This window comes from Colossoma macropomum, unplaced genomic scaffold, assembly GCF_904425465.1.
Source record: "Colossoma macropomum unplaced genomic scaffold, Colossoma_macropomum, whole genome shotgun sequence".
In the NCBI taxonomy this organism is placed as follows: Eukaryota; Metazoa; Chordata; class Actinopteri; order Characiformes; family Serrasalmidae; genus Colossoma; species Colossoma macropomum.
Window position 1 is genome coordinate 25,685,062 of NW_023494800.1, and position 24,267 is coordinate 25,709,328.

The 24,267-nt window shown below is 39.4% G+C and overlaps 1 protein-coding gene across 1 annotated transcript; it reads right to left on the reverse strand.

The window, feature by feature from the left end:
- Window positions 1–49: 49 nt before the first annotated feature.
- Window positions 50–23,279, reverse strand: rnf121 (ring finger protein 121). Its single transcript, XM_036588277.1, has 9 exons — window positions 23,147–23,279; window positions 21,224–21,261; window positions 20,911–21,052; window positions 15,503–15,657; window positions 15,046–15,153; window positions 10,952–11,072; window positions 9,613–9,746; window positions 4,625–4,726; window positions 50–964 (listed from the first exon to the last, which is right to left on the reverse strand). Exons 1-9 carry the CDS (start codon window positions 23,222–23,224, stop codon window positions 844–846), a joined length of 999 nt encoding a protein of 332 aa, XP_036444170.1. The 5' UTR covers window positions 23,225–23,279; the 3' UTR covers window positions 50–843.
- Between the last annotated feature and the right edge of the window lie 988 nt (window positions 23,280–24,267).

The following is a 24,267-nucleotide window of genomic DNA, read 5'->3' on the forward strand; positions in this document are numbered from 1 at the left end:
TAGTCGTAAGACAAACAAAAACTTCACTGCAAATAAAGAGGTGGTCACGTACAGTGGTTGGACAAAATGTTATTGAGTTGTGTCATGTACAGTTTTACAAAGGACCTTTTTTCTTGGCAGCCAGTGGGACATCCACGTACCGCACTTCACAAGAAAAACAAACAATAACAAATAATAACGGAAGAGGGAATCTGGAAAATAAAAATGACCCCCTGCTAGCAGACTTGAGGATGCACACAGTACCCTAAAATGGTCTGGATGGGAAAGGAGCAGCCACTTATTGAATAGACCACAAATGTATGTAGCACTCCCTCTCAAAGACTATGAAGCAGCTTATGTCCAGTAACTTAAGAAATAATGAAATGTGGGTTAGCCAAGTATATCCTACTGGAAAAGTTAAAGAGCCCCGAGATGGTGGATTAAAAACAAACTACTAAAGTGAGCCAAAAAAATGGGAAAGAGGACACATGGAGCAAGGATAATGTGTTAATGTGTATGTTAACACTTTTAAGGATACAATTTAAGATTAAAAAGCCCATTAAGACTGGTGAGAACCTTCTTTAAAAAAAAAGTCCTAAAATGATAAACCAGTTGATTTCAAAATGAGGTCCACACTTCAGGAGGTCCAAAAACAGATAACATTAACAAAGACATCCAATGCCAGACCGCTAGTAGAATTCATTTTTTTTCCTTTAAATACACATAAGCACGGTGTGTGCCTATATACAGTACATTACACGTTGGAGATAAAGTCCCAGTCCCCTTGGAGCCAAAGACATTTTCCCCCTCCTGCCACAACAGTTTGCGTCCAATGCACCAGTCTGTCTTGGCTCGGCTTTGCAGTCACTCCAGCCCTAGGGTGTAGTTGATGCCCTGTACTAGTCCAATTATCACTGGTTGCCAGGCCACGAGATAGCGAAGCCAGTCCAGTAACTGTCCGTACATAACGTGAGGCCTTTCCCATCTAAGGACGTCCAGTTAAAGAGACAAACTTACCAACACACAAACATACATAAACAAACAAATAAACAAGCAGGCAAGCGAGCAATCCTTTTGCCCACTCAGCACAACTTACAATTGCATCTTTTCTTGTAAATCAACTCAACAATAATTATAGTCTTACATATAGCAGCAACAGGTGGTCAGTTTTTGAATTACAAAATGAGATGTTTCTTGAGATTCTGCTACATTCACCTACATTTATGAAATTTTAAAATACTGGGGAAAATTAAAACATGAAATATAAAATGTTTCCTGCCCCCCACCACCCTCCCCCTGGTTGGGTGTGCATTAAAATGTGACAGTGTTTTATTTGCTGAGGATGAGTTAATTTATTTTCACTCAGAAAATCAACAAACATGTCATTTAACCAAAGGTGCCCAAACCTTTGCATAAGATTGTATGTTTGTAGCTAAACTTTCATGTGCCTAAAGAAGAGATTTGTCGTATTTTTTATAATTTGACTCTATAGAAAGCTTTAAAAAGCAGTGCATTTAGCTCTAGCTATCTGTGGACAAAAACATCATCAGTCTGTATTTATTATCTTCAATAATTCAACCTGAACATAAGTCACATGAAAGCAGGACAAAATACAATTTCTAAGTATCATCACCGCTGTCTAATGAGAACAACAGTGGCTGCATGCTCCAACTCCCCTGTGATTATAGTCCCCTTGCTGCCATATTTTACGTTAGATCTTGTTTGAAGGGGAACTGGATCTTTCCATTTTGCTATTGCTTTCGTTAAGTCTGCTGAATTACTAATATGGCCAGCATCATGGTGAATTGTATCTGAATGAAAGGACTGCACATTTATAGCAACAGCATGCAAGCAGCTGAGATCCAGACTGGAACGATGAATGTTTTGAAGTAGGAAAATGTGTTAATTGGTGGTGAGGTCTCTAAAGCCCTCACTCATTCATGTCAAAACAGTCAGAATAAACTTTACATCTAGATATTCGTGGTTCCTTCCTGCAAAAGTGTGATGCACTTACACCACCATCATGACCAATGACACAAAAACCCAAATTAAAACTGTGCTATATCACAACGGAAATGACTTATGACTTCATTTTTTCCAGAAACATGTCTGCTACAAGATTAGAGGGCCTTTCAGAAGTGCTGTATATATGTTTATATAAAGTACAAAATGCTTACAATAAGTGAAATCTACTGACTAGGGAATCCTCTAAAGCACAGTAATGAAATACTATTAATGTATATTAAACATACTTTATTTACTTTGTTTTTTCTGTTGGGACATGTTCATTTTCCTTCTCAAGATTGAATTATTTGTCATTATTATGATATTTTAAACATTGTTTCCTAAGACAACAGATGTCTACTTTCTAAAGAACACTAAACTGAGTTTACATTTATTTATGGCATTTGACAGACTTACAATTTCATTATTTTACACAAGTAGGCAAAGGTAGTGTTAGGAGTCTTGCCCAAGGACCCTCATTGGTATAGTGTAGGGTGCTTGCCCAGGCAGGAAATTGAAGCCCAGTCTAGAGCGTAGAAGGCAGAGGTGTTACCCACTACACCATACCAACCACCAAGTTTACTTGAGATAACAAAATTAACAGAACGCTATCTGAGATCTCTGCGTGCATGTATGCGTAGGTACATCCATTATTTCGGGGCTGTATGAGTGTACAGTGTGCTTTCAGCTCTTAAGTATAATCTTTAACAGCCCCAATAGTGTGATCTTTAGTTTCCGTTGGCCATTTATATGTCAGCAGACTTAGACTTGAGGGGCTGTATTAATCAGTAATGCTGGTGGCAGCAGTAAGAAGCTGAGCACCATTATCCATTTTCTTGAGAGCTCAAAAAAAATTGTCCATTTGCAAAATAATGACTGACCTGCCTCTTAGCCAGTCCAAGCCATTTCTAAGGGAATTTGACTTCCAGTCTACATAACTGAGCAAATTACAATATAATTTGCTCAGTTATGGTAAGCTGTCTAATGACGTTGCCTGAGCGGCAGTTCGAAAAGATGCGTTGGCTGGCATTGTGTGAATGGGGGAGTCCTAACTAGTGGGTGGAATTGAGTATGATTGGATATGCGTCCAACAGCTGCTCTGCTGTGCCGCACATTAACTGCTTATTAAACATCTTCAAGTGAAAGTTTGTGAGGTATCTGTTGATTAAGGATGCTTTTTTTTTTTTTAGATAACCTGATTATAAAGTGAACAAATTACTTTTGAAATTCATTCTATGTTTAAGGCACCTCAGTGTAACTGCAGCATCATTTAAGCTGAAACAGAAAATTCAAATGAGAAGCTGATAAATAAGAAACTTTTTTTTTTTTGGAAAAAGTTTTTGGAAAATCTCACAGATTGGAATATTTGATCTCTGGAGAAATGCAGGCTATATAGTGCAGTCCACCAATCTAGCCAATTTGTAGCTATGCTCCTTGTAGCATTTTTTTGGAGAATGCATTTCAAGCACCTACACAACTTTTCATCTTTTTATGGTCATGATGAGACAAGCTTTATCAGAGCACAGAGATTCAGCTTGCCTACCAACATGGCAATGTGGTCTTCGTAATGACGTAACTGAATACTAAGAATATTGCTGACTAGTATTAGGTTAGTCTGAATAATAAAACATGCTGCACATGGATGACAATTCTGATAGTTGTGGCCAGTTTTGTGTGCAAAATATATTAATGCTCTGCCTCTGTGAAGTTGAGACTCGGGCTTCTGTACCACTAGGTGGAAGTTCGGAAATTTTAATTAGAATGAAGAATGCCATTAAACATGGTTAGAAATGGGCAAATCTTCTCTTAATGATGACACAGAAACTGTGACTTTTGAAAATGGTTGTCTCTGAAAAGTTTTGACCACTATCATATGGTTGGGTGGCATTAACTGTGTTCCTGAGACATGCTTAAAAAAAGGGTCAGCCAAATGAAAACACTTATTATTTTACCAGAAGAATAAATAATTTATATTACTAGTATAACCTACTATTAAATTATGAAACTAATAAGTCATACTTGACTTAATAGTGGTAATGTGGTCATCACAGGAGTGAGTCAACTAGCTGGCATTACTTATATCTCATGTCATAGTTTCAGTCTACGTGAAATTACAATGTAACTACTATTGATGAGTCTTTCCTTATGAGTCAGTGTCTGATCATACAAAAGGATTTGGTAATAAACAGTATGACTTACTGAAATCTCACACTGGACTGACAGAGCTTCTTATTCCCAAATTTTCTGAGCTGGTGGTTATGTTAGGTGCTTTTCATTCTCCAAAAGGGATATTTTTTCTGACCAGACATTACGCAACATTTCAGGGAACACTGGAAAACCCATTCATTCTACTCTAGAAGCCTGGGGAAATGAAGGGGATTAAACCAAAGGTTTTGTGTACACTTAGCTCACAAACAGGAATCCCAAGTCCGTTCCACACAAAGCAAAACTAAGGGAATTTGACTTCCAGTCTACATAACTCAGCAAATTATTTACTCAGTTGTGTAGACTTCCAGTCTACATGACTTAGCATATTATTTACTCTAACAAGAGCTAAAACTGAAAGTAAAAGGCCTGCTTACCACCTGTTACTCAATAAAATTGGAGGAAAGAAAAACAACAATAACAGAAGAAAGGATACGGGTTACTAAACATCCTTTTGAGGTCCACCTTTTCTTTGCAGTATGGACAAGTCTGCTTCTTACCCACAATGCACCAGCCTCGTATGCAAAACTCATGGAACCTGGGAGAAAATGAGTTAAGGAGGAAACAGTTGGATATTTATGATTCTTTTCACAGCTATAATAAAATGTACTGGCCTCAGAAATAGTGGAAAGAACACTGAAGGTGAATTGGAAAAAAAATAAAAAGGATGCTGTGGTGTTTTGTCCAAGATGTAAAGGCAGAGATGTTACTTTGTACACGGTGCCACTGAAAAATCTTTGACCTCTGTCTGATTTAACTTACGTTTGTATTTCGTCAGTTTCACAGAGAATTTGGCAAGGGCTGCAAAAGATAAATGTCAGGGTCATTTTTGTATTAATGTTACTACAAAGTGGTACTGAACCAAGGTAAGTCATAAAATGGGTAAGAAAAACAAAAAGAATCCAACAACACACAAGGCGCTGCAGACCACTGTGATGCCTGCTTAGGCCAGAATTCATTGCTTCTCCATTTGAAAATTTGTGAAAACAAAAGATCATGTGCTCATTAGGAACAGCATGACAGTTGGCCTTGCACTTCAATGACCCTCAAGACCTATAAAACAATGACTGACTAAAAAAGACGAGAAACTAGGTAGAACATTCTGACCTGCGTGAGCCGGTGTTTGGTAAAACTAATACCACATTCCACAAATGTCACTTAGCTTGAAGCACTACTGCATAGAGATGTGAACCTTCACAACACCACAAAAGAACATGTATGGTTCCCAGTAGGGCTGGCACAAACTGCATTTTACAGGCTTCTAATATTTGCTGGTGTCTCCAAACAAGTACTCAAATACTTATTCTCAATACTATCCCTAAAAACATTTATTTTCTGTAATTAACCATAATTTAAGAAAAAAAAAAAAGACTAAAAAAATTCCAGTTTTCAGATTGTAGTTACACATGTATGCAACCCGTCTCAGACAGGGTAATTCTGTTTGTTTAATGTCGCCATTTTTACATCTTTCACAACAATTAGCTCCAAGTCTTTCAAAGGGTTAATATGCAAAGTTGTAAAGGGGAATGTGACCTTTAATATTAACATGAGACTTAAGCTAACATTACCTGAATGAAACAAGGTTTATTTTTAGAGCCTAAAATCTCATTGTCCATCATGCCATTTTCTGAGGGTTTGATGACAAAATATTTTATTAAAAACCATGAGGAATACGCCTGTAACTAGAATTCTGGTTGAACTAAAACTAACAAAAGATGAAGCTTCCTAACACTAAATAAGAAATAACAACATGACAAACAAGTACACAAATTATCCAGCTCAAAATTCAGGCCAAAATTAACAGTAACAAATGAGATGGGGGGGCATGATTTGCAGGGAGTAATCCTAACTAACCCACTTAAAATGTGGTCATATCTTGTCTTAATAATACTTATATTTCTCAGTAATTTTGATGCAGTGTGGATCACAAGTTTTTTGGAGACTTGATTGAAAAGGCAACAAAATTTGGCTTTTCCTCCAACAACTAAATGAGCTGTTGCTTTTTACCAGATATCAGTTACACTTATAGTCCTTTATGTACGTGTTTCTATTTGCTCCTCCATAGAAACCATATGTCATTGCTAACTGTACACAAATCTCTGACATATAAGATGACATAAATTACAGGCTTAAGAACCTTGCTTGCGCACCAAACATGTGACACACATGGAATTTTACATCTCTGCGCATGGAAGTGAAAAGTAAAAAGTTCCCCTTTTTTGTTTACTGTTAGAAAACCATGGTGATTTCTTGTCACCAGCTATACAGTTTGTCTGTGTTTAAGAGTGTATTTACTTTTATTTCATTCATTTCTTATACCAGAAAATGTCCTAATAAAATAAAATTAAACCTGCCCATGTAAATGCATCTTGGTGAAACACAATATAAATCAGGTTTGCATCAGCGTTACATGAAAATCCACAGGACTCTGTTCTGCAATCTGCAGTGATGCAGTGGTTAATTATGTTCTATACAGTTATGCATTTTATAAAAGCTAAAAGAAGAAAATGGACCCAGTTTTTTATGATGCTTGTAAAAGGCAACAGGAGCTGTTTTTGGTTGCGATTTATTTTCATTAATAACATAAGTAAGCTGAGACGGCAATTAATGATTACTGCCTGCAGAATTATTGCAATAAATAGTGTCATGATCTAATTTCAATTATAGAGTCTTACCCTATAGCTTGCATTTTCCAGCATTACTTCATAATGTATAATTGTATGGTTCTTTGCATTTGTTTGGAAACCAAAATAGTACCTTACTGACATGCTGACATTCTTCTGGACAAGCTTGTCCAATTTAATCTCTACAGATCTCAGTGTAAAGGCTTACAGGGGACTGATTCTTTGTTGAAACGCAATATTGGGTCACTGGAATTAGATAACTTTTAACATACCATCCAAACCTTGGAAAAAAAAAAATTTACTGGAAACTCAACAACAGTCTGATCTGATGAGAAGAATTGGTTTTAAAGCAGATGTTTAATGGATACAGTATCAGATATTACGTCCAATCCTTGTTAATGTTATTCTTCCTTATAGCACTCTAATTACCCCGCTGTTGCGTTTGTGCCATAAATGGACAATTTCCACAACTTGCAGCAGGGAGGCTCACAAGCTACAAAATGTCTGGAGCATGGAACTACTTTCACGATACAAACTCCTCACCTTTCTGTAAAATTTACCATTTTGAGATAAAAATAGGTCACCTACGAGATTCATGCAGATTCAAGGAGAATTTTTTGGGGGTGAAAGAGGGGGAGTCGGTGGGTCTGGTGACCAGTAAAAGTTCAGAAAGACTTGTTCACCTGCACTGTGCTGTATTTTTCTTCCACCCACATTCTGAGAAGACCTACCCTTACTCTGCCTCTGATAAGACTGATTCTGACCCTAATATTCTTACCCTAACCATCCAAAGTCTGTTCATTCAGAAGCCATCTCAGAAGCAGTTATTTCCAGCCACACAAGACCAGAGGCAGTTTTACAGAAACCTCTTAATTCTATAATCTTACCTGTTTAGTCATCATGATGCTTGCAGCGCAATCAGTGAGCTGATTGACTGTTTTTACTGAAGGGCAAGATTTTCCCCACAAACGGATGCCTTGTTTAGCGTTACGAGCTTCCCTCTTCACATGCCTGGTCTCCTCATTTATAATATCTCTGAACCAGAGCCATGGCTCTGCTCCTAACAACTCACTCCTAACAACTCACTCCTAACAAAGGCAACAAGCACTAGCCAATAAGAGGGAGAGTAGGGCGGATCTTCACGGAAATCCCAGCGTTCCCACAGTATGTCTCAGTATGTGTCTCTTTGTTCTCCTGAGCTGAGAGGAGGAAAAGTGTGAGGAGTCTGCTAAACATGTGGTCAGCTGTACTAAGTCTAGCAGACAAAAATGATTATTAATAACAATAGCTGGTCAGCTCACTATGCATGTTGCATAGGGCCCCACAAATCACGCAAGGGCCCTACCTCCACCTCATGTCTAGGATGAGAGGAAGAAGCAGAACCAACTATCTGGTCACGAAAAATAAAAAAAAAACATGAAAGGGAATTGTGGGAACAGCAATTCGGTAACCCTGTGTTCTCTCCTCTCCAAGTCTGAGATCAGCAAATAATGTTTAACAAACAGCAGTAATGTTTAACAAACAAAAGTTCATGTGCTACATTTGATGAACGGAAGCAGGCAATAGTGTTTACATACTGCAGCTCAGAAAAGATAAGCGCGTCACACGTGAACATGTAGGCGTATTAGCCTGCATGAAACGAAACTAGTGCTTTGCAGTAGCAGCCTCTGAGGACACCGGTCCAGTTCAGAAAACATATGGTCGTGATGGCACACTCCTCATAGACGCACATAATTTTAAAACAAGACAGTGATTATCTAGTCTCTCAGTCACGGTTTAGCTAAAACTAATGTATTAATGGCCTAACGCAAAACGGAAAGCAATGGATTGACTTTTGACTGTTGATTAAATGTTGAATTTAAAATGTTGATTAGCGGGGCATACTGGGTAATATGGATGCACATCTCTCAGTAAATAATCAAGTAAAGTATTTAGCCAAGCCATATTATAATTTGTACTGTACATGTGAAAACGTATAAGGTTTTGTGACAAACAGCACAAACATATTCCAAACATAGTTTTAAAAAATCACAAGAAGGGAATGTTTAATCTGACACTGGGCTGATACAGAGTGGTCCATGGGTGTTTTTTTTTAGTTGTTTCTCTATCCACACAATGTTCTCACCTTTTTTACCTCTTACCTGTTTGCATTCCTGTATTTAAAGTGGAAAACAAAAAAGGTCACATTAATGGTATGGAATGATGTCATTTTATGTGGTAACACGACATGAAGCACCTAAAAAGACATCAAGTGAAGAGCTCCCACAGGTCATCCAAGGAAACACTGCACCAACGCAAAAAACACTGGAGAATATTTTCTAACAGCAGAGGACATGGCAAGAAACACTGCAGAGAGGTTAGGTGAATCAATTCATATTTTGGACGACCAGCTAATCTCTGTAGTTGAGAATGTAGGATTTCAGGATTTTTGGAGCTACATTATGTCCTACTTTCTTGACATACATAGACACTGCCAGAGCTTTACAATAAAACTTGTGGCCACCTGTGAGTCAGCATATGGTGTTCAGATGTCCAATGTCATTATTTAGCCTTGAGCTATGTTTAGATGGAGGAGCATATTTCGCAAAAAATCTGTGACTGAACTGCAAGAAACCTGCCTGTGACAACTTCTATAAAGCAGAGAAGGAGTGCAGCGGACCTCTATGGGCAGCATTATGGGCGGGACGTTCAACACCACATAACATATTTCTAAATGGATAGACTCAAGATGCCTTTTGCAGTTGATAATAAATTACTATCAAATTTGTGAGCCTTTGCTGCTGCTGCTGCTAAAGGATACACATGGTTGCAGGAGAGCCTGTAGGTGTTCTCCATGATGCCCTCCTCGTCCACGTCCACTAGGATGGGCTGGCCACAAACGGCGCAGATGCTGTCAGACAGGTGCTTAGTGGGCATCCCTGATGCACTGTAATACTGAACCACAAAAAAATCTAAAAGAGTGTTGAAGAGGACAACACAGTCTAGCCAGATGTAGAATACATGACCTAAAATCCTAAAAGCTGATTTATACTTCTGCGAAGAAGCATATCTGTGTGTTCTGCGAAACATATCTGCATCTCAAAACAAGAAGGAGTTCATGGGGACGTGTAGCTTGCAGAGGACAGAATGTGCAGACCCTAAAAATCTCAACTACATGTCATGCGTATCTGCAGAGCTGTAAGTCAAATGGATGCAGATTGGCTATCCTGTAGCGGTGGGGGCAAGAAGAGACAACAAAAAAAAATATAAAAAAAAATAAAAATTAAAAAAACCCCAAATCAAACCAGAGCCAGCACAAAATCAAATTAAACAGTTCAAAGACTTGCTGGCAAGAGAAGTTGATGTTACAATTGTTTATATTTATGTTCACAGAAACAAAGATGCAGAAGCATAAATCAGCCTTAACAGATTTTGAAAAAGGAGCGTATCATACTTAGCATTAGTTTTTACATAATTTCTTGTCTTTCTGCTGTGAGGGTGTGCACAATAGATATCACAATAAAGGTAATGCACATAAGGAGTTTAACCTATGAAATACCCTAAAAGTCCCAAATCAGACCAGACCTGTTTGTGCTTTCATGCACACATTAGAAGCACAGCAAGAACACAAACACTGGAACACTGGATGAATATGTGGTTAAGAAATGCTGCTTTCATTCTGTTCGACAGTGAGAGATGGGGAAATACTTCACTACAAATTAGCAGCTGACTTAAAACTGTACAAAGCGTGCTTTGACATCTGGGTCCACATATTAGCAACATTGTAGAGGCTCTTGTTCCACTGCATATGCGGCATGCATACTCTTTTTCCTCTCTCGTAACTCTCTCATTCGAAACTGTCTGAATAACATCAATTACGTTGCTGACCATCTTACACTACTGGGAGGACTCTCATCACCTCAGAGTTAGATAAAAGGGCTAAAAATTGATTCTTTTTACTGCCAATTCCTTCTGATTCAGCTCCTGACCTATAAAATCGCTTCACATTTTTAAAATTTGTCAGAAGAGGCAAATCAGGGCTAAAATTGGGCTAAAAATCATGTAGTGTATGCTGGGTTTAAAGTTACTCACAGGTTACTCGCATGTTTAATATGGTTGGTTATTTATAGGTTGCTGAAAGCAGCATATTCACAACCCACCCCTATTGTTGATGCCATGAAGTCTGCGCACATCTCTGCAAAGTCCCTGCCGAGGACTCCATAGTACAGGCCATAAAAAAGCAAGGACACCCCAAAGTCCATGGCGTCTTCAGGCTTTATTCTGAGAGGAAAAGGTAGGAAAAGAGAACTCAGTTAAAAACTATGCAAGTGTCACCAAACTACAAGTTACATTGAACTAATTAACTACTTAATTTAAAATCCTTCAAATGAAACATCTGTAGATTATTCAGGATGACAGTGATTTCATTTGCACTATTATGTTATTAATTTTGATGGACATGTTGCTCTTCGTTCATCACTTCTTTATTGGGCACCGCATGACTGCCTGCATGTGCTTTTGTAACACAGAACTTCATAGTTTTTTTCATTGAATCTTACAAACGCACAAGAAGTTCCTGCTCCTCCCACACATACAATAATATAATGTACACCGCACAAAGAATTACTGTTCTGAGTGGGCAGAAGACAATGAGCTCAACCCTACCCCAGAGTCCTGACATCCAAAATACTGAAACAAAAATACTCCGACCTTTAGAGAAACAAACCTGAGGATTACTCATGCTGCCATATGACTCTAAAATAAATACTGAAACGCTGTACACCAACACAGCTTTCACAAGAATCTAGCCCTATCAGAACTAGCTTGGTTTACCAGGGGATGTCTGTAATAAAACTTATTTCTCCTCAGGAATAAAACACTAAATTAAATAACAATAAGAGTGTTTAGTGGGCTACATTTCCTACAAATCCGGATGTGTGCTTCACACTCTCCTTTTGATATTGTGCATATATAAATGTAAGGCAATGCTTTATACCTGAAGCTGCCATTATAATTGCTTCTTTAATCAGCCAGTGGGATTTAGCTTTTCTGACTATTTTCTTTTTCTTCCTGCTAATGCTCTCAGTGTAGAGAGGATTGAGCTGAAGTCCTACCATCCAGACTAAATAAAAGATTGAATAACTTTTCCAAAAGAGCCATGGTTTTGTGATTGTGTTTAACATGGTGCTAGCAGACTAAATAACAGCGATCAAAAAAAAACATTTTCCCTCCAACACAAGGAGAATCACAGAGATGTGTATTCAAACTGGGCTAAAATGATCAGACTGCCAAGTTCAGAGAAAAACAGTAGGGGAGGATGGAGAAAAGTACAGACATTACTACAACGCATCAGGCCACCTGTCATGTCTTTTTGAGTTGCCACTTATAACACCGCTGAACACCCAACTGCAAAAGTATCACTAAAATCTGATAGGTAGAAAGTAAAAGTCATCCTTACTGGCCAGTTAAAGCACAGCAAACTGTACTTACCAAGCACGTTTATATGCACACCAACTGTTCAATATGAATCTAGGTATGCTTGCTAACTTGCTTGTAAACAGCATGGTTCAGTTGTTATGGTCTGAATTAAAACAAACTCGAGTTGATGAAATTGAAAGGGCTCACATCTTTGGGACAAAACACAGCATTCATGTTAAACATTCTGTCGTGAAAGCAGAAATGCAAATTGTGAGACATTTAGATAGAAGGAAAAAAGGAACGTCAGTATTTTCAGATGGTGGGAAACTTATGCGCTTGTAAACTTGGGTGCATCATAAAGGCAGCATTTCATGTTTTAAAGTGAAACTACTGTGGCACGTATGTAAACGGACTATTCATAAATTCCACGGTTCAAGCCAGTTTCTTCTCAAGAACGCATTGTATGCATGTAAATATTTATTGCTTTACGATTTGCCTGTTTGTGACCCATCAATTTGCTTGCATGATTCTCATCAATGTCCTTCTATTGCTCTGACCTACAAGCTTTCATTGACAGGACTGCCAAATACTAGAGGTAAACGACACACTGTGGTACAATTTGACTGATTCTCAATACTGGGTACACAATTGGATACTCATGATATTTTGAACCAAATTTGAATAAAGAAAATGAATAACTATTCATGTAATTAAACTAACTAATGAACATACTGGGGGGTTTGTCCACAAAACAGGATGTTTTTAGCCACCTAAGTTTAAACTTAGTTTGGTCTGACCCTTGATTTTCTGTCTAATGATTGTGAATCACTTTTTACCAGGATACATTACCTTGGCAAGTTGTGTTGCACACATAACCTGCTCCAGATAATGGAAAACAGCTTTTGGACCAATCACAGAGGTGAAGCCCGCTAGTCATTCTCAGCTGACTGTTTTTTTATGACATTTGTGACGTCAATTACATAAAGAACATAAGGCAGCTGTTACTCTAATAAGCACTTACACAGTGGCAGTGGAGACAGTGCAGCTTTTGACTATTATAAATGCTTTACTTTCTACACATTTACATAGTCGTATTTAATCACTGAAAAATAAACCACCTACTTCCTTCTCATGTTTCATGCAAATTGGCTGTTTATTGTAAACACCACACTTTCATTTGCACAGACTGAAGGATTACTATTATACAAGTCTACTTTTTTCTTTTTTTTTTTAATTTTTACACAATTTTCTCCCCAATTTAGTCTTCTCCAATTCCACCCGCTAGTTAGGACTCCCCCAATCACACGATACTATCAACGCTAGGAGGGTGAAGGCTAACACAGGCTTCCTCCGAGACCTGTGAAGCCAACCACCGCTTCTTTTCGAACTGCCGCTCACGCAACGTCACTGGACAGCTGAACGCGCTCAGAGGAAAGCGCCAACCGCCAGATCTGTTACGTCAGCTAACAGACACCTGCACCACCTAGCACTGCGCTGAGTGATGGGGGGAGAAGGAGGGGCCATCCTGCCCACCCAGAGAGCGAGGCCAATTGTGATCTCTTGGACTCCTGGCCACAGATGGCTGTAGCATCACCAGGGAACGAACTCACGATGTCCTGATGATAGGGCCAACGCTTAGACGGTTGTTTAAGAAGCACAGAAAGACAGCTTTTTGTGAGATGCTATAAGTGGCACACCTTACAACGACTATTATGGAACAGAAATGAGAAGAGAGAAAGGTAAATTCAGAAACCCATTTTCTGTAGCAAGGTCCAGTTTTATAGTTCCTAGGTGATAAATTTTAAACATGAAAACTATGGTGCACTTAGAGACTAAAACACAGGGATACTTGGTGTGGGATTCAGTTCAACAACTACATAAATACAAGTTTCAAAACTTGTATAAAAATTATTTTGTTCCAAAAACTGTAGGTATTTCGACTTTTGTTAAAATTCTGTTGTACACCAAAAGATAACGTGTACAAAATTTAGCAGAACATATCTGCTATAAACAGAAGACGCCTTGCCCATCATTTGTGTTCTATTGCCTCCAAAATGGAACATCATACCTGAACCCTAATGATTGCTATTTATGATGTATTTGTTAAAGGCTCCCAGAGCGATTACATCACTCCACAGAAATCAACAAGATCAGTTTCAGACCAAAAAAAAAAACAAAAACAAACAAAACAAAAAAACAGTGATAGTTGACTATCTTGGTTGCAAACAGTTAAAAATGTCAAATTTCTTTTTTTAAATAAAAAAAAATGTGAGAAAAAGAAAACAACTTTTACCACTCACACAATGGGGTTGACTTTTCAGTAGCAATATCATAGATCTGACCGGCCAACAAAAATTCATGTGTGGGTTGGCTGAATAGCGATTGATCTGCTGCGGTGCTGTGTTTTGGGGAGATGAGGGGTTCTTCCTCAAAATTCTGTGATGACAGGCGAGCCCCAAACCCGCAACTCCCAAAATAAAAAAACTCATCAAATCTACATAATTCACATCAGTGGCACATCCATTATTGAAAGTAGTAAATTTCGCAGGAAGGCAGCCTTTCATGAAAGCCAAAAGCTTTTATGTGTGGAGGTAACTTAACACTGCCTGATACAAGAAATTGGTCTGACTGACTTGTACTACACCCTGTAGTCACTCAATGTACAATTTTAAAATCTGGGTGAAGGTGGAGCATGTGCTTAATAAACTGGCAACTCACTTCATGATCATTTTTAATAGGTACTCATGGGGCATGTGTGAGGCACCTTGTCACTTCCAGATATAACGCTCCCATCAATTTTAAATATGAGGTATATTTTATGGACTGCACAACTCACCTAAATATCAGATTGATTCCAAAGAGAGTGAACATGACTACAGCATATCCCACAATTCCAGTGGTGTAGCTTATCTTATACAAGAGAAGAAACCATTTGTACACCAGCCTAGTCAGAAAGAGAAAGAGAAAGAGAAAGAGAGAGAGAGAGAGAGAGAGAGAGAGAGAGAGAGAGAGAGAGAGAGAGACACACACACACACACACATCAACAGAGGCATTTATCAAGAAAAATACGTGTTTTAGCAATAGAGTGACAAACAAGTGAACTGTGAACTACAATGAGTGAACAGTAATGAGTCATGGCTGTGACACAGAGGCTCAGGGTTTCCCCCTGCAGTTCCTGACAAAAGTTGTTCCTGATAAAAGATACAGTAGATGGCTGACCTAGATGGGTGACACTATGTCACAACTGTAGCTCCGTACACAAAGCATTACTGTTAGTAATGTCATTCTTTACCTTGGTGTGGTGCATTCCAGTGGTTTGCGAGTAGCACGGAACGTGATAAAGGCTGTGACCACGGAGAAGATAAACCATGTCACCAGAAATCGCCACCAGTGCAGCTTTGTGGTGAAGTAGAGAGGGACCACCCACATCTGAAAGAGGGTCACCAACTACAAAAACAGGACAGTACATTACCATAATGCACCACTCAATAATAATAATAGTAGTAATAATAAATGAAGACCAGAAACAATTTCCGTGCGTAGTTTCTAGTTTCTAGACTGCAGGTAAGTTGTGTCTGAATAACACTTGAAAACCTCTTCCATGAGAAGAAAACATGTGTAATGGGATATTTTAGTCACTTTCCTATTGAACTGTAGTCTACTAATCTGATGTCTTATTTATTGGCAAAGGAAGAAGCCAACTGCAGAGGCACAAGAGTTAATCCAAAAAATATAATCTAATATTTATTTTCAAACATACATTTACAGGTTAGCTAAACACCACCATTAGCATTGCGAAACCTAGGATTTCAAGGAAACCTTGATTCAACTGCTGAAATACAACATGATTTAATATCATGAGCACACAAATCATCCTGAGGTCACCAACATCATAAACATGCACAGCTGATAATGTGTAATCTCTACACAATGACCAAACAAGGATTAATATATAACTAGTACATAGGGCAGGTCATGCTACCAACATGGAGTATGAGTATACTCATACCACTGACATCTGAGAATGAGTCAACATCAGGGACGGACAACCAGATCTATTATAACTAGTGGCCACTAGGGGGGAAACAGATCAGTACAGTTTAATAGTAACACTGTAATATTCTACACTTATAATATGCACAGCATTGACGATAGACATATATTTACAATAAGGTGACAAACAAGCCACACAACCTATGAAGAAATCAGTGAGCTGACATAAAATGAGTAGGGGTGTAACGATTATTCGACTAAGGCTACGTTTACACAGCAGGTAAAAGTGGCCCAAATCTGATTTTCTCACCAAATCCGATTTATTTGTTTGGCTGTTCACATTATCTTTAGGGCTGGGCGATAAAACAATAATGATAAGTATCGCGATATAACTTTTCCTTGACAGAGCGAACATTTCGATAAATGTTCAATATAATACACCATTCTCACACTTCCATGTTTTAGCGAAAGCCCTGGTGGCATTTTCTACTGCAAGGAAAGCGACACTACTCTGCTGTCGCCAGGAGAGGGCGCACTTCTGAATTTTTCGACTTGATTAGAGAGGGAGGGGGCCACGAGTAAAAAAAAGGGTCGCCAAATATACTTTAGCAACGGCTGAAACGCGGAGTTATACAGTCCCTGTTTGAGTGGAGCGACCGGCGACCCGTTCTCCTGTGACCGAGTGTGAGTGACGAGGTCAGTGACGTAACTATACTGTCCTACGGTGAACTCACCTCTTTCCATACATCCTAACAACTTTAGCGATGTTAAATCACGTCTACAGCGCCGTGTTACAGTGCCAAACCGTCATATTTTAGTATTAGTGTATTCTCGAGCAACGAAAGTGAAAGAAAGAAGTGGGTTTATGTTCGAAAATAAACTGAGGAAGCTGTGAGGCATCGGAGAGCGGGAGAGCGCTAAGCTATCTTTCCAGGCTAGCTGTTTTTAGCTGCTGGCTAACTGAAGCAGCGCTCCGGCACAACACGGTGAATTGATGATACGGTAGATCAAACAAGACACAAAATCACCGCTTTCAGTTTAAACATTTCTAAAAGGAGGACTCTGTGACTGGTGTGAGAGATTCACACTGCAGATAATGCTTTTACACAGCGAACGTCAGATATACTGCGGTTCACCCCTTAAACTACTGTGATAGCATAGAGAAATCCAGTCGTCGCTAGCTGGTGTCTGAATACTGTGATCTGCTCTGACATGGATGTGGTAGGAATGACAGCAGTGACCTACCGAACCGAGTTGACGTTGTTGAGAAACTGAAGAGTTTAGCGCTGTTGTTGGCCACTTGTTTAGCATTTGTAACGGGGTAGCCGAGCGCTCGTCACCAGACAGCTAAAAATAATTTGTTTTCTTTCTTAAATCATGGCTATTACAAAAATTGCAGCTGTGCTTTTCAAGCTGATAAAAACAGCTCAGAAACTTTCTCCCACTCTTCCATGACAGATTAGTGAAATGTTCCACTGTTTGCCGAGTGTTTGTCATGATCCGACCATAAGTGACAGTTTAAAACCACAATTAACCACCCAGGAGCAAAATCAGCCTTCAAACGTGAAAGAAATCATGATTTGACATTTATCGCGATATGTATCGATATGGAACGATATGAATTTTGTTTATCGTGATAACGTTTTTGGCCATATCGCCCAGCTCTAATTATCTTTTAAAAGTGATCTGTATGCGACATCAGTCTGAACAGATCAGCTCCTAAACCGACCCGCATGCGCAAAAGAACAATGCTTCACGTGGCGGCTCGTCCAGAGGTAAACAGTCACGACGGCCAATGAACGCCTGTCGCTCCCGCAGCTTTCAGTTTCGCCTTCGCCCTCATCACAGGAGCGAGTATAAAGTTCCAGTGATTGACAGCTGGACTCATCACTCACAGTGTGTTCAAGTTCGCCGTAAAAGAGCACGTTATTCGGCAATGGCCACTTCTTTGGTCCGTGTCCTCGGATTCTTTAAACTGTTCTTTGACGCTGCAGCCTCGGGCTCCTCCGGCCGCGTTCAGCCGTTTCATTCTAAATCTCTTCAAACACGGAGCGGTTTGATGAGTCTCTTCTAATGTTTTGGTACAGAAACATCAGCCTAAATGTTTATGAGCGCGAAATTATGACGAATGTCGAGTTGAACTGACATAAAAGTCACAGTGAATTCCGATCTGGCTGTTCAGACAGAGTTGCATTCGTACAATCAGATACGTATCGGATTTCAGTACCACATAAGAAAGCGTCTCAAATCGGAATTGAAAATGTCAGATTCAATATGTTCGGATTTGGGCCACTTTTACCTGCTGTGTAAACGTAGCCTTAGTCGACTAAAATCCACGACCAAATTAGTTGGCAACTAATTTAGTAGTCGATTAGTTGGTGACGTCATTACGCGTCTTTCTTACGCTCACTACGAATGCTTTGACATTACCGCTCACCGGAGAGTGAACTAACAACAGCACGATAGCAGCCTCAAGAACAAAATCCTCAAAAGTGTGGGAGTCAGTTGTGCTGTTTGTAAAGCCAAACTTAGCTGGCATGGAAGCACATCCTCCATGCTGGAGCATCCGAAGAGGCGTTGGCTCACTGGATGAAGACAATTCGTCTCGATAAGATACGCCCCGTCCCAATTCGCATACTAGTACACTAATAGTGTGTAAAAATAGGGCATATACCATTAGAATTAGGCAATAGTTGTGCTAGCGAGCTAGTTAGCTAATGTTAACGCTAAAAGCCGTCCTACTTCATGTTGTGAGCCGAGCTGTAAGATTTTCTGTTTCAAAATGCTGCTCTCTGGAATCGTTAACGGAGTTGGAACAGAGAAGCAAGTAACTGTTACTCACTGCGACCCTGTTCACTTTCCAGATAAAGATTAGGACCAATCCCATTTCTTCTTTTTACTCCTACCCCTTGTTTTCGAGTGTCACCCTAACCCCTTGGAACTGAGTTACAAGGGGTAGTGGTTGAAATCTTGCCCTACAAAATGGGACAACCCTCAAATTAAAAATTAAAACACATCGCTTCATTAACAGGCTACTAGCGCTGCTCTGTAGGCAACCTAACCCGTCTTCAGTGATAGCAGAGAAGGGAAAAGTTCAGCAACCTCACTGCTGGGCTTTAGTTACACATAGGGCATCATATGCCTTCAAAGAGGGGGTTTAAGACAATTATTTATCGCCCACTGCTAAATCTTTGGTGATTCGAAGCTGAAATCCGCTTTTCGCCAGCTTCTTCACCTTAAATGGTGCAGCAGTTACACTCTGGCGCTTCAGGCGTCAGAACTGCTGGACTATTTAAGGTGGAACAGGAAAGTTAGCTAGCTAGCTACCGAAACATTAGCATTATGATACCGTGGATATCATAATTTTTTAACAAAGAAAATACTTAAATTTGTGGGCTCGTGCAGCCATCTTGACGGTTTTTCTTTTTTTCTGATAATACTCCATTTGGAGTCTCTGAAAACCCTCCGTTTGGAGGGCCATGTAGCCCTAACACTTTGCCCTACCCTCTATCGCAACAAAAATTGGGACACCGTACCCCTAGACGTGAACGCGCAAAACAGAGGGCTAAGGGCTAAGCGGTAGGGGCGAGGGGTGAAATGGGATTGGACCCTACACTTTTAAACACTGCATCGTCTTTTTAACGTTGAGGCCACGGGTGCTTTGAAATTCAGCGAACACATGAGAGCGTTTCCCGACAGTTTTCTGTTCTCCACGAACTTTTACCTCTACTCACTAACAGTTACAGGAAGTAGTCCGTGAACACACAGTGTAGCTGGACAAAGGGTTACCGTTCAAATGAAGCATTTACACAAAATCGTTCAAATTTAATTGTTCATAGAGAAGTCCGCCACAAACATTCGCCACTTTCCCCTTCGCTCAATCAGAACGCATCTCCTCTGCAGAGGGGAGTACAGAGCACAGAGAGATACTGACTTTCCTCCGTTTCAATAAAGACCTGTGATTGTAGAATTTAGTTTCAGCAGAGTGTAGACAGACAGCAGAGCACAGACTGCACTGCTTAAATTTAACATTTAAATTTAGATATATTTTTTTATTTACTTGATTAGAAAAGAAAACTGATTTATATAAAATAGTTTTGTTATTCTATTGCTGCTGCTTTGCACATCCTTGGTTATACATTTTGACAGGAAAAATATACTGGAGTTTTATTTTTTTTATCTTTTGTATTAGCAGAAAGGTTTATAAAAACAATGAATTCTTGAATGTTATTTATCTTTATTGTCTTCATTGTTATTTAGCAAATGCATAAAACAACCTCAAGCTAAATTTAAACGCTAACAGCAACATAAAAGTATTTTGGTAATGTAGTGATTCATAATCCGAATAATCGATTACTCGTTTCACTAATCGATAGATTATTTGACTATCAAATTAGTCATTTCTTGCAGCCCTAAAAATCTGAACACCTGCATGGTAGCTGGGGAGGGAGGGGGTTGGTCCTCGATTTATTAATCTGTTCATGGTCAACAAGAAAGTAAAATCAGCAGCCACAGAAATCATCAGTATACAAGCTCTCCACCTAGTGGTAAAGCACAGAAAACATCCATCCTGCATCATTCTGATGATCCGTAACAATTACATTAAGAATTAAGTTTTAAATAAGACTCAATTCTACTCAGAAACAAATGCTATTCGTGTGCCACAGGAGTATGCATTTTGTGCAGATACATGTGAAGTGGACTCACGTTGTAGGATTTGGGATGCCTCTGCTTCCACTGAACCAGGACAAGCTGGGCTACCACGAGAGTGACGATGAGGATGAGAACCATCTCCGCATGCATGGCCTCGTGTCCTTTGTGTTTGGCATGCATTCTTGCATGTTCCAGTCTGAAAGATACAAGCACACACACATACACACCCTGTGTTCTGTAAACAAGCAACTGCTTTTATTTCAACACTGGACATTCAGGCTAAGCAGTCAGAGACAAATTAGCCTATCTGCATATCAGACAGTAAATCTACACTGATAACATAAGAGCAATCAAGAAAGGCACAAACCTCCATTTCTCCTCTGGTGAAAGCTGGGACAGGTCAATCTGAAGATAAAATTACAAACTGGTCAATCAGTGTATATTTTTTGTTTTCAATATCAGACCTTTTTAACTCCACAGACAAATGTTTCATTCACACTAATAATACAGAATATAAGGAATGACAGCTGATTGATTCTATATAAACAAATAAATGTAAATATACACATATACACACCCACACACACACACACACAAAGTGTGTTCTCTGTAGAGAATGTGTTAACTTATTTTCACTTAGAAAACCAACAAAACGTAATGTGACCAGAACCGCCCAAACTTCCGTATATGACTGTATGCTTGTGCATGCATATGTTATTGTTCTATATGAAGAGCGCATCACGTGCAGAGTTTCATTTCAAAATGATGTATGTCCATTTGTAACAATTTTGGTTAAAACAACATTGTTTGGTGGTATTATAGCATTGACATTTCTTGTATGGGTAAAGTCCACTATCAACAACACACTTCATGAATAATAATAATAATAATAATAAAAATAATAATAATAATCATCATCTTTATCGTATAATCGCAGTGGCTAAAAAATAATTGAAAAAAATTACGAGAGAGAAGAATGAACATATTGAGAAAACAGGAAATTTTGAGGAGGACAGGGTGGAGCAGTTACAGAGAAATAAAGGATAGAGTTGCAAAGTTTAGGGGACATAACACTAAAAGATCTGCCCACAGGACAGCGTTTAAAGGCGGGGAACATTCAGGAACATCAGCAGAAGGACCTTAAACTGGATGCGTAAAGAAATGGGTAACCAGTGCAACTGATAGAGCACTGAGCTGATGTGAGCAGTTTTTTTTGGAAGAGACAAGCATCATTTTGAAGCTGTTACAAGATTTTTGTTGCAATCGCATTAATAAGAGATTTTTTTTCTATGAAGACGTGAATCAATGTTTCAGCATCTTTCATGATCAACACAGGGCAGAGGTGGGTGATATTGTGGAGATAAAAAAAAAGCTCTTTTATATATAAAAGAAGAAAAAACCTCGAAAGTAACAGTTTATAATGCATTCAGGAGTGAAGCCCTCCATGTAAACACACACTCCCTGACCACACCATTAAGCTGTATACCTTGTAAACCACTTACCAGCAGTGTTTCCCACACAGAGCACTGATCCTTCTTCTGTGTCTGAAGCCCACTCCCAATAATGTACATCGTAAAAAACACACAGAAAATTCTTGAAAGGAACCCCTCCCCCAAAGCACACTGACAGCCACCCAGGTCTGTTTTGTCCCCATTTAACAATTTCCACACCGCAAACCAAATGAAAATGCAAAGAAAAATAAGTTAAATAGAGAAAATAAAGAAATAATAATCTCCTGAGTCGTCCACAATAAGCCCTCCTAAGCCCAATAAGCCTGTGCCACGAAAACACACACACTGCTCCGAGCAGGTGTGCTGCTCTGGTCAGTGGGGGTCAATGGGGGTCTTCAGTGACCGATGCGGTCTCGAAGGTCGCTCTGTAAATGTTCTGTGTAATGTTTTCTGCCTTTCTGGACAGATGAGATAACATAGTGTATAATACTTGATTCAAACTGTGAGTAAGTGTTCAAAGCCCCGTATCGGTCTGAGTGACTGCTGACCACAGCTAAGGTTGACGGAAAACGACGTCCATTTCGCACCGTGTTTCACTTTGAAAGGACACATTGGGCAACAAAACATTTGTCTTTTTTAAAACCTCAAAATCATTTCATTAAACTGTAAAACAGAGATGTATTTTCTGATGAAAACCGCCTGAATGTGTCTGTAAGCGCTCCGAGCTAACCGAGCTAATCTGCTCTGGCGCTCCGTCACCGGCTCGCGACCTTGCTGCACTTCTACCGCGCGAGCCGCCTTCGAGACTCAGATAGCTCGAGACTCGGGGGTCTTTGTACCTGAGAGTTCTCGTCGTGGGCTCCGTGTCCGTGGTCGTGCTCCACACCGTCAACCTCCACCTCAAACACCCCCGCCATCTTCGGGAGCGCTCACCGACAGCCCGACTACTCACCGCGGCACCTTCCGGGTTACGCGGACAGTGAGCCAATCGCCAGAAGCCATACGCGTTCCTTTTCCGTTTGAGGAGGCTTGGGCTGCGATCCAATACGCGCCCTTGTCTCCTTGACTAGAACGCTTACCTCACACAAGTACGCCTATTAGGCGGCCAGAACTCCTCGCCCCACCTAGAGTTCTAGTTAGAGCACAAGTACGCAAATTGGATCGCAGCCAAAGGCCTACGAGCTAAAACGATGTGACTGAGACCCGTGAGAAACAGACAACTACTGGAAGATTTCAAACAAGATGTTATCCTTTTAAAAGTGTTCAGAAAAGGAAAACACTAAAGACAATCAATGAATTTAATATAATGTGAAGGATTTCTTTTTACTTTATGTACTCCTGGCAATACGTGTCTATTGTCGGTTCTCGAATGTTATTTGTACCTCTTGCTACTTCTCGTTAATATACATACATACATACAAGCATACATACATAAACCATACTATACAAGTATTGGGTTTTACATGAATTGCAAATGAACTATTCTATCAGCTGTGATGCACTGTATCTGAAAAGGAGTAAATAAAGATGCTGCATAGAGTGTGATGTAAACTCTGTCTATCTTTATCCTCCCCATTATCTGTCAAACTATGTACGTTAAGTGTGTTTTAGAAATGCGGCACAAACTTGTAGAATCCATACAAATGATATATACAGTCATATGTAAAAGTTTGGGCACCCCGGTCAAATGGTATGTTTTGTTGATTTACAGAGAACACACTTCTGCACATTTTTAATGCACAATTACTGTTTGTTGGTTGAATTTAACACGTTGGGAAAAACATAAATGTGACCAGTACAAAGGTTAAGGCACAATTTATATTATATTTTTTACATACATATGTGAATACTCTTTCTCAGTCTGTCTATGTTCCTCTTTTTTCTTCTCCAGTTCCTTTTTTCACGTTCTCCTTTTCTCCATCCTCTTTTTTCTTCATCTTTTGTTCCTCCTGCCAGCCTT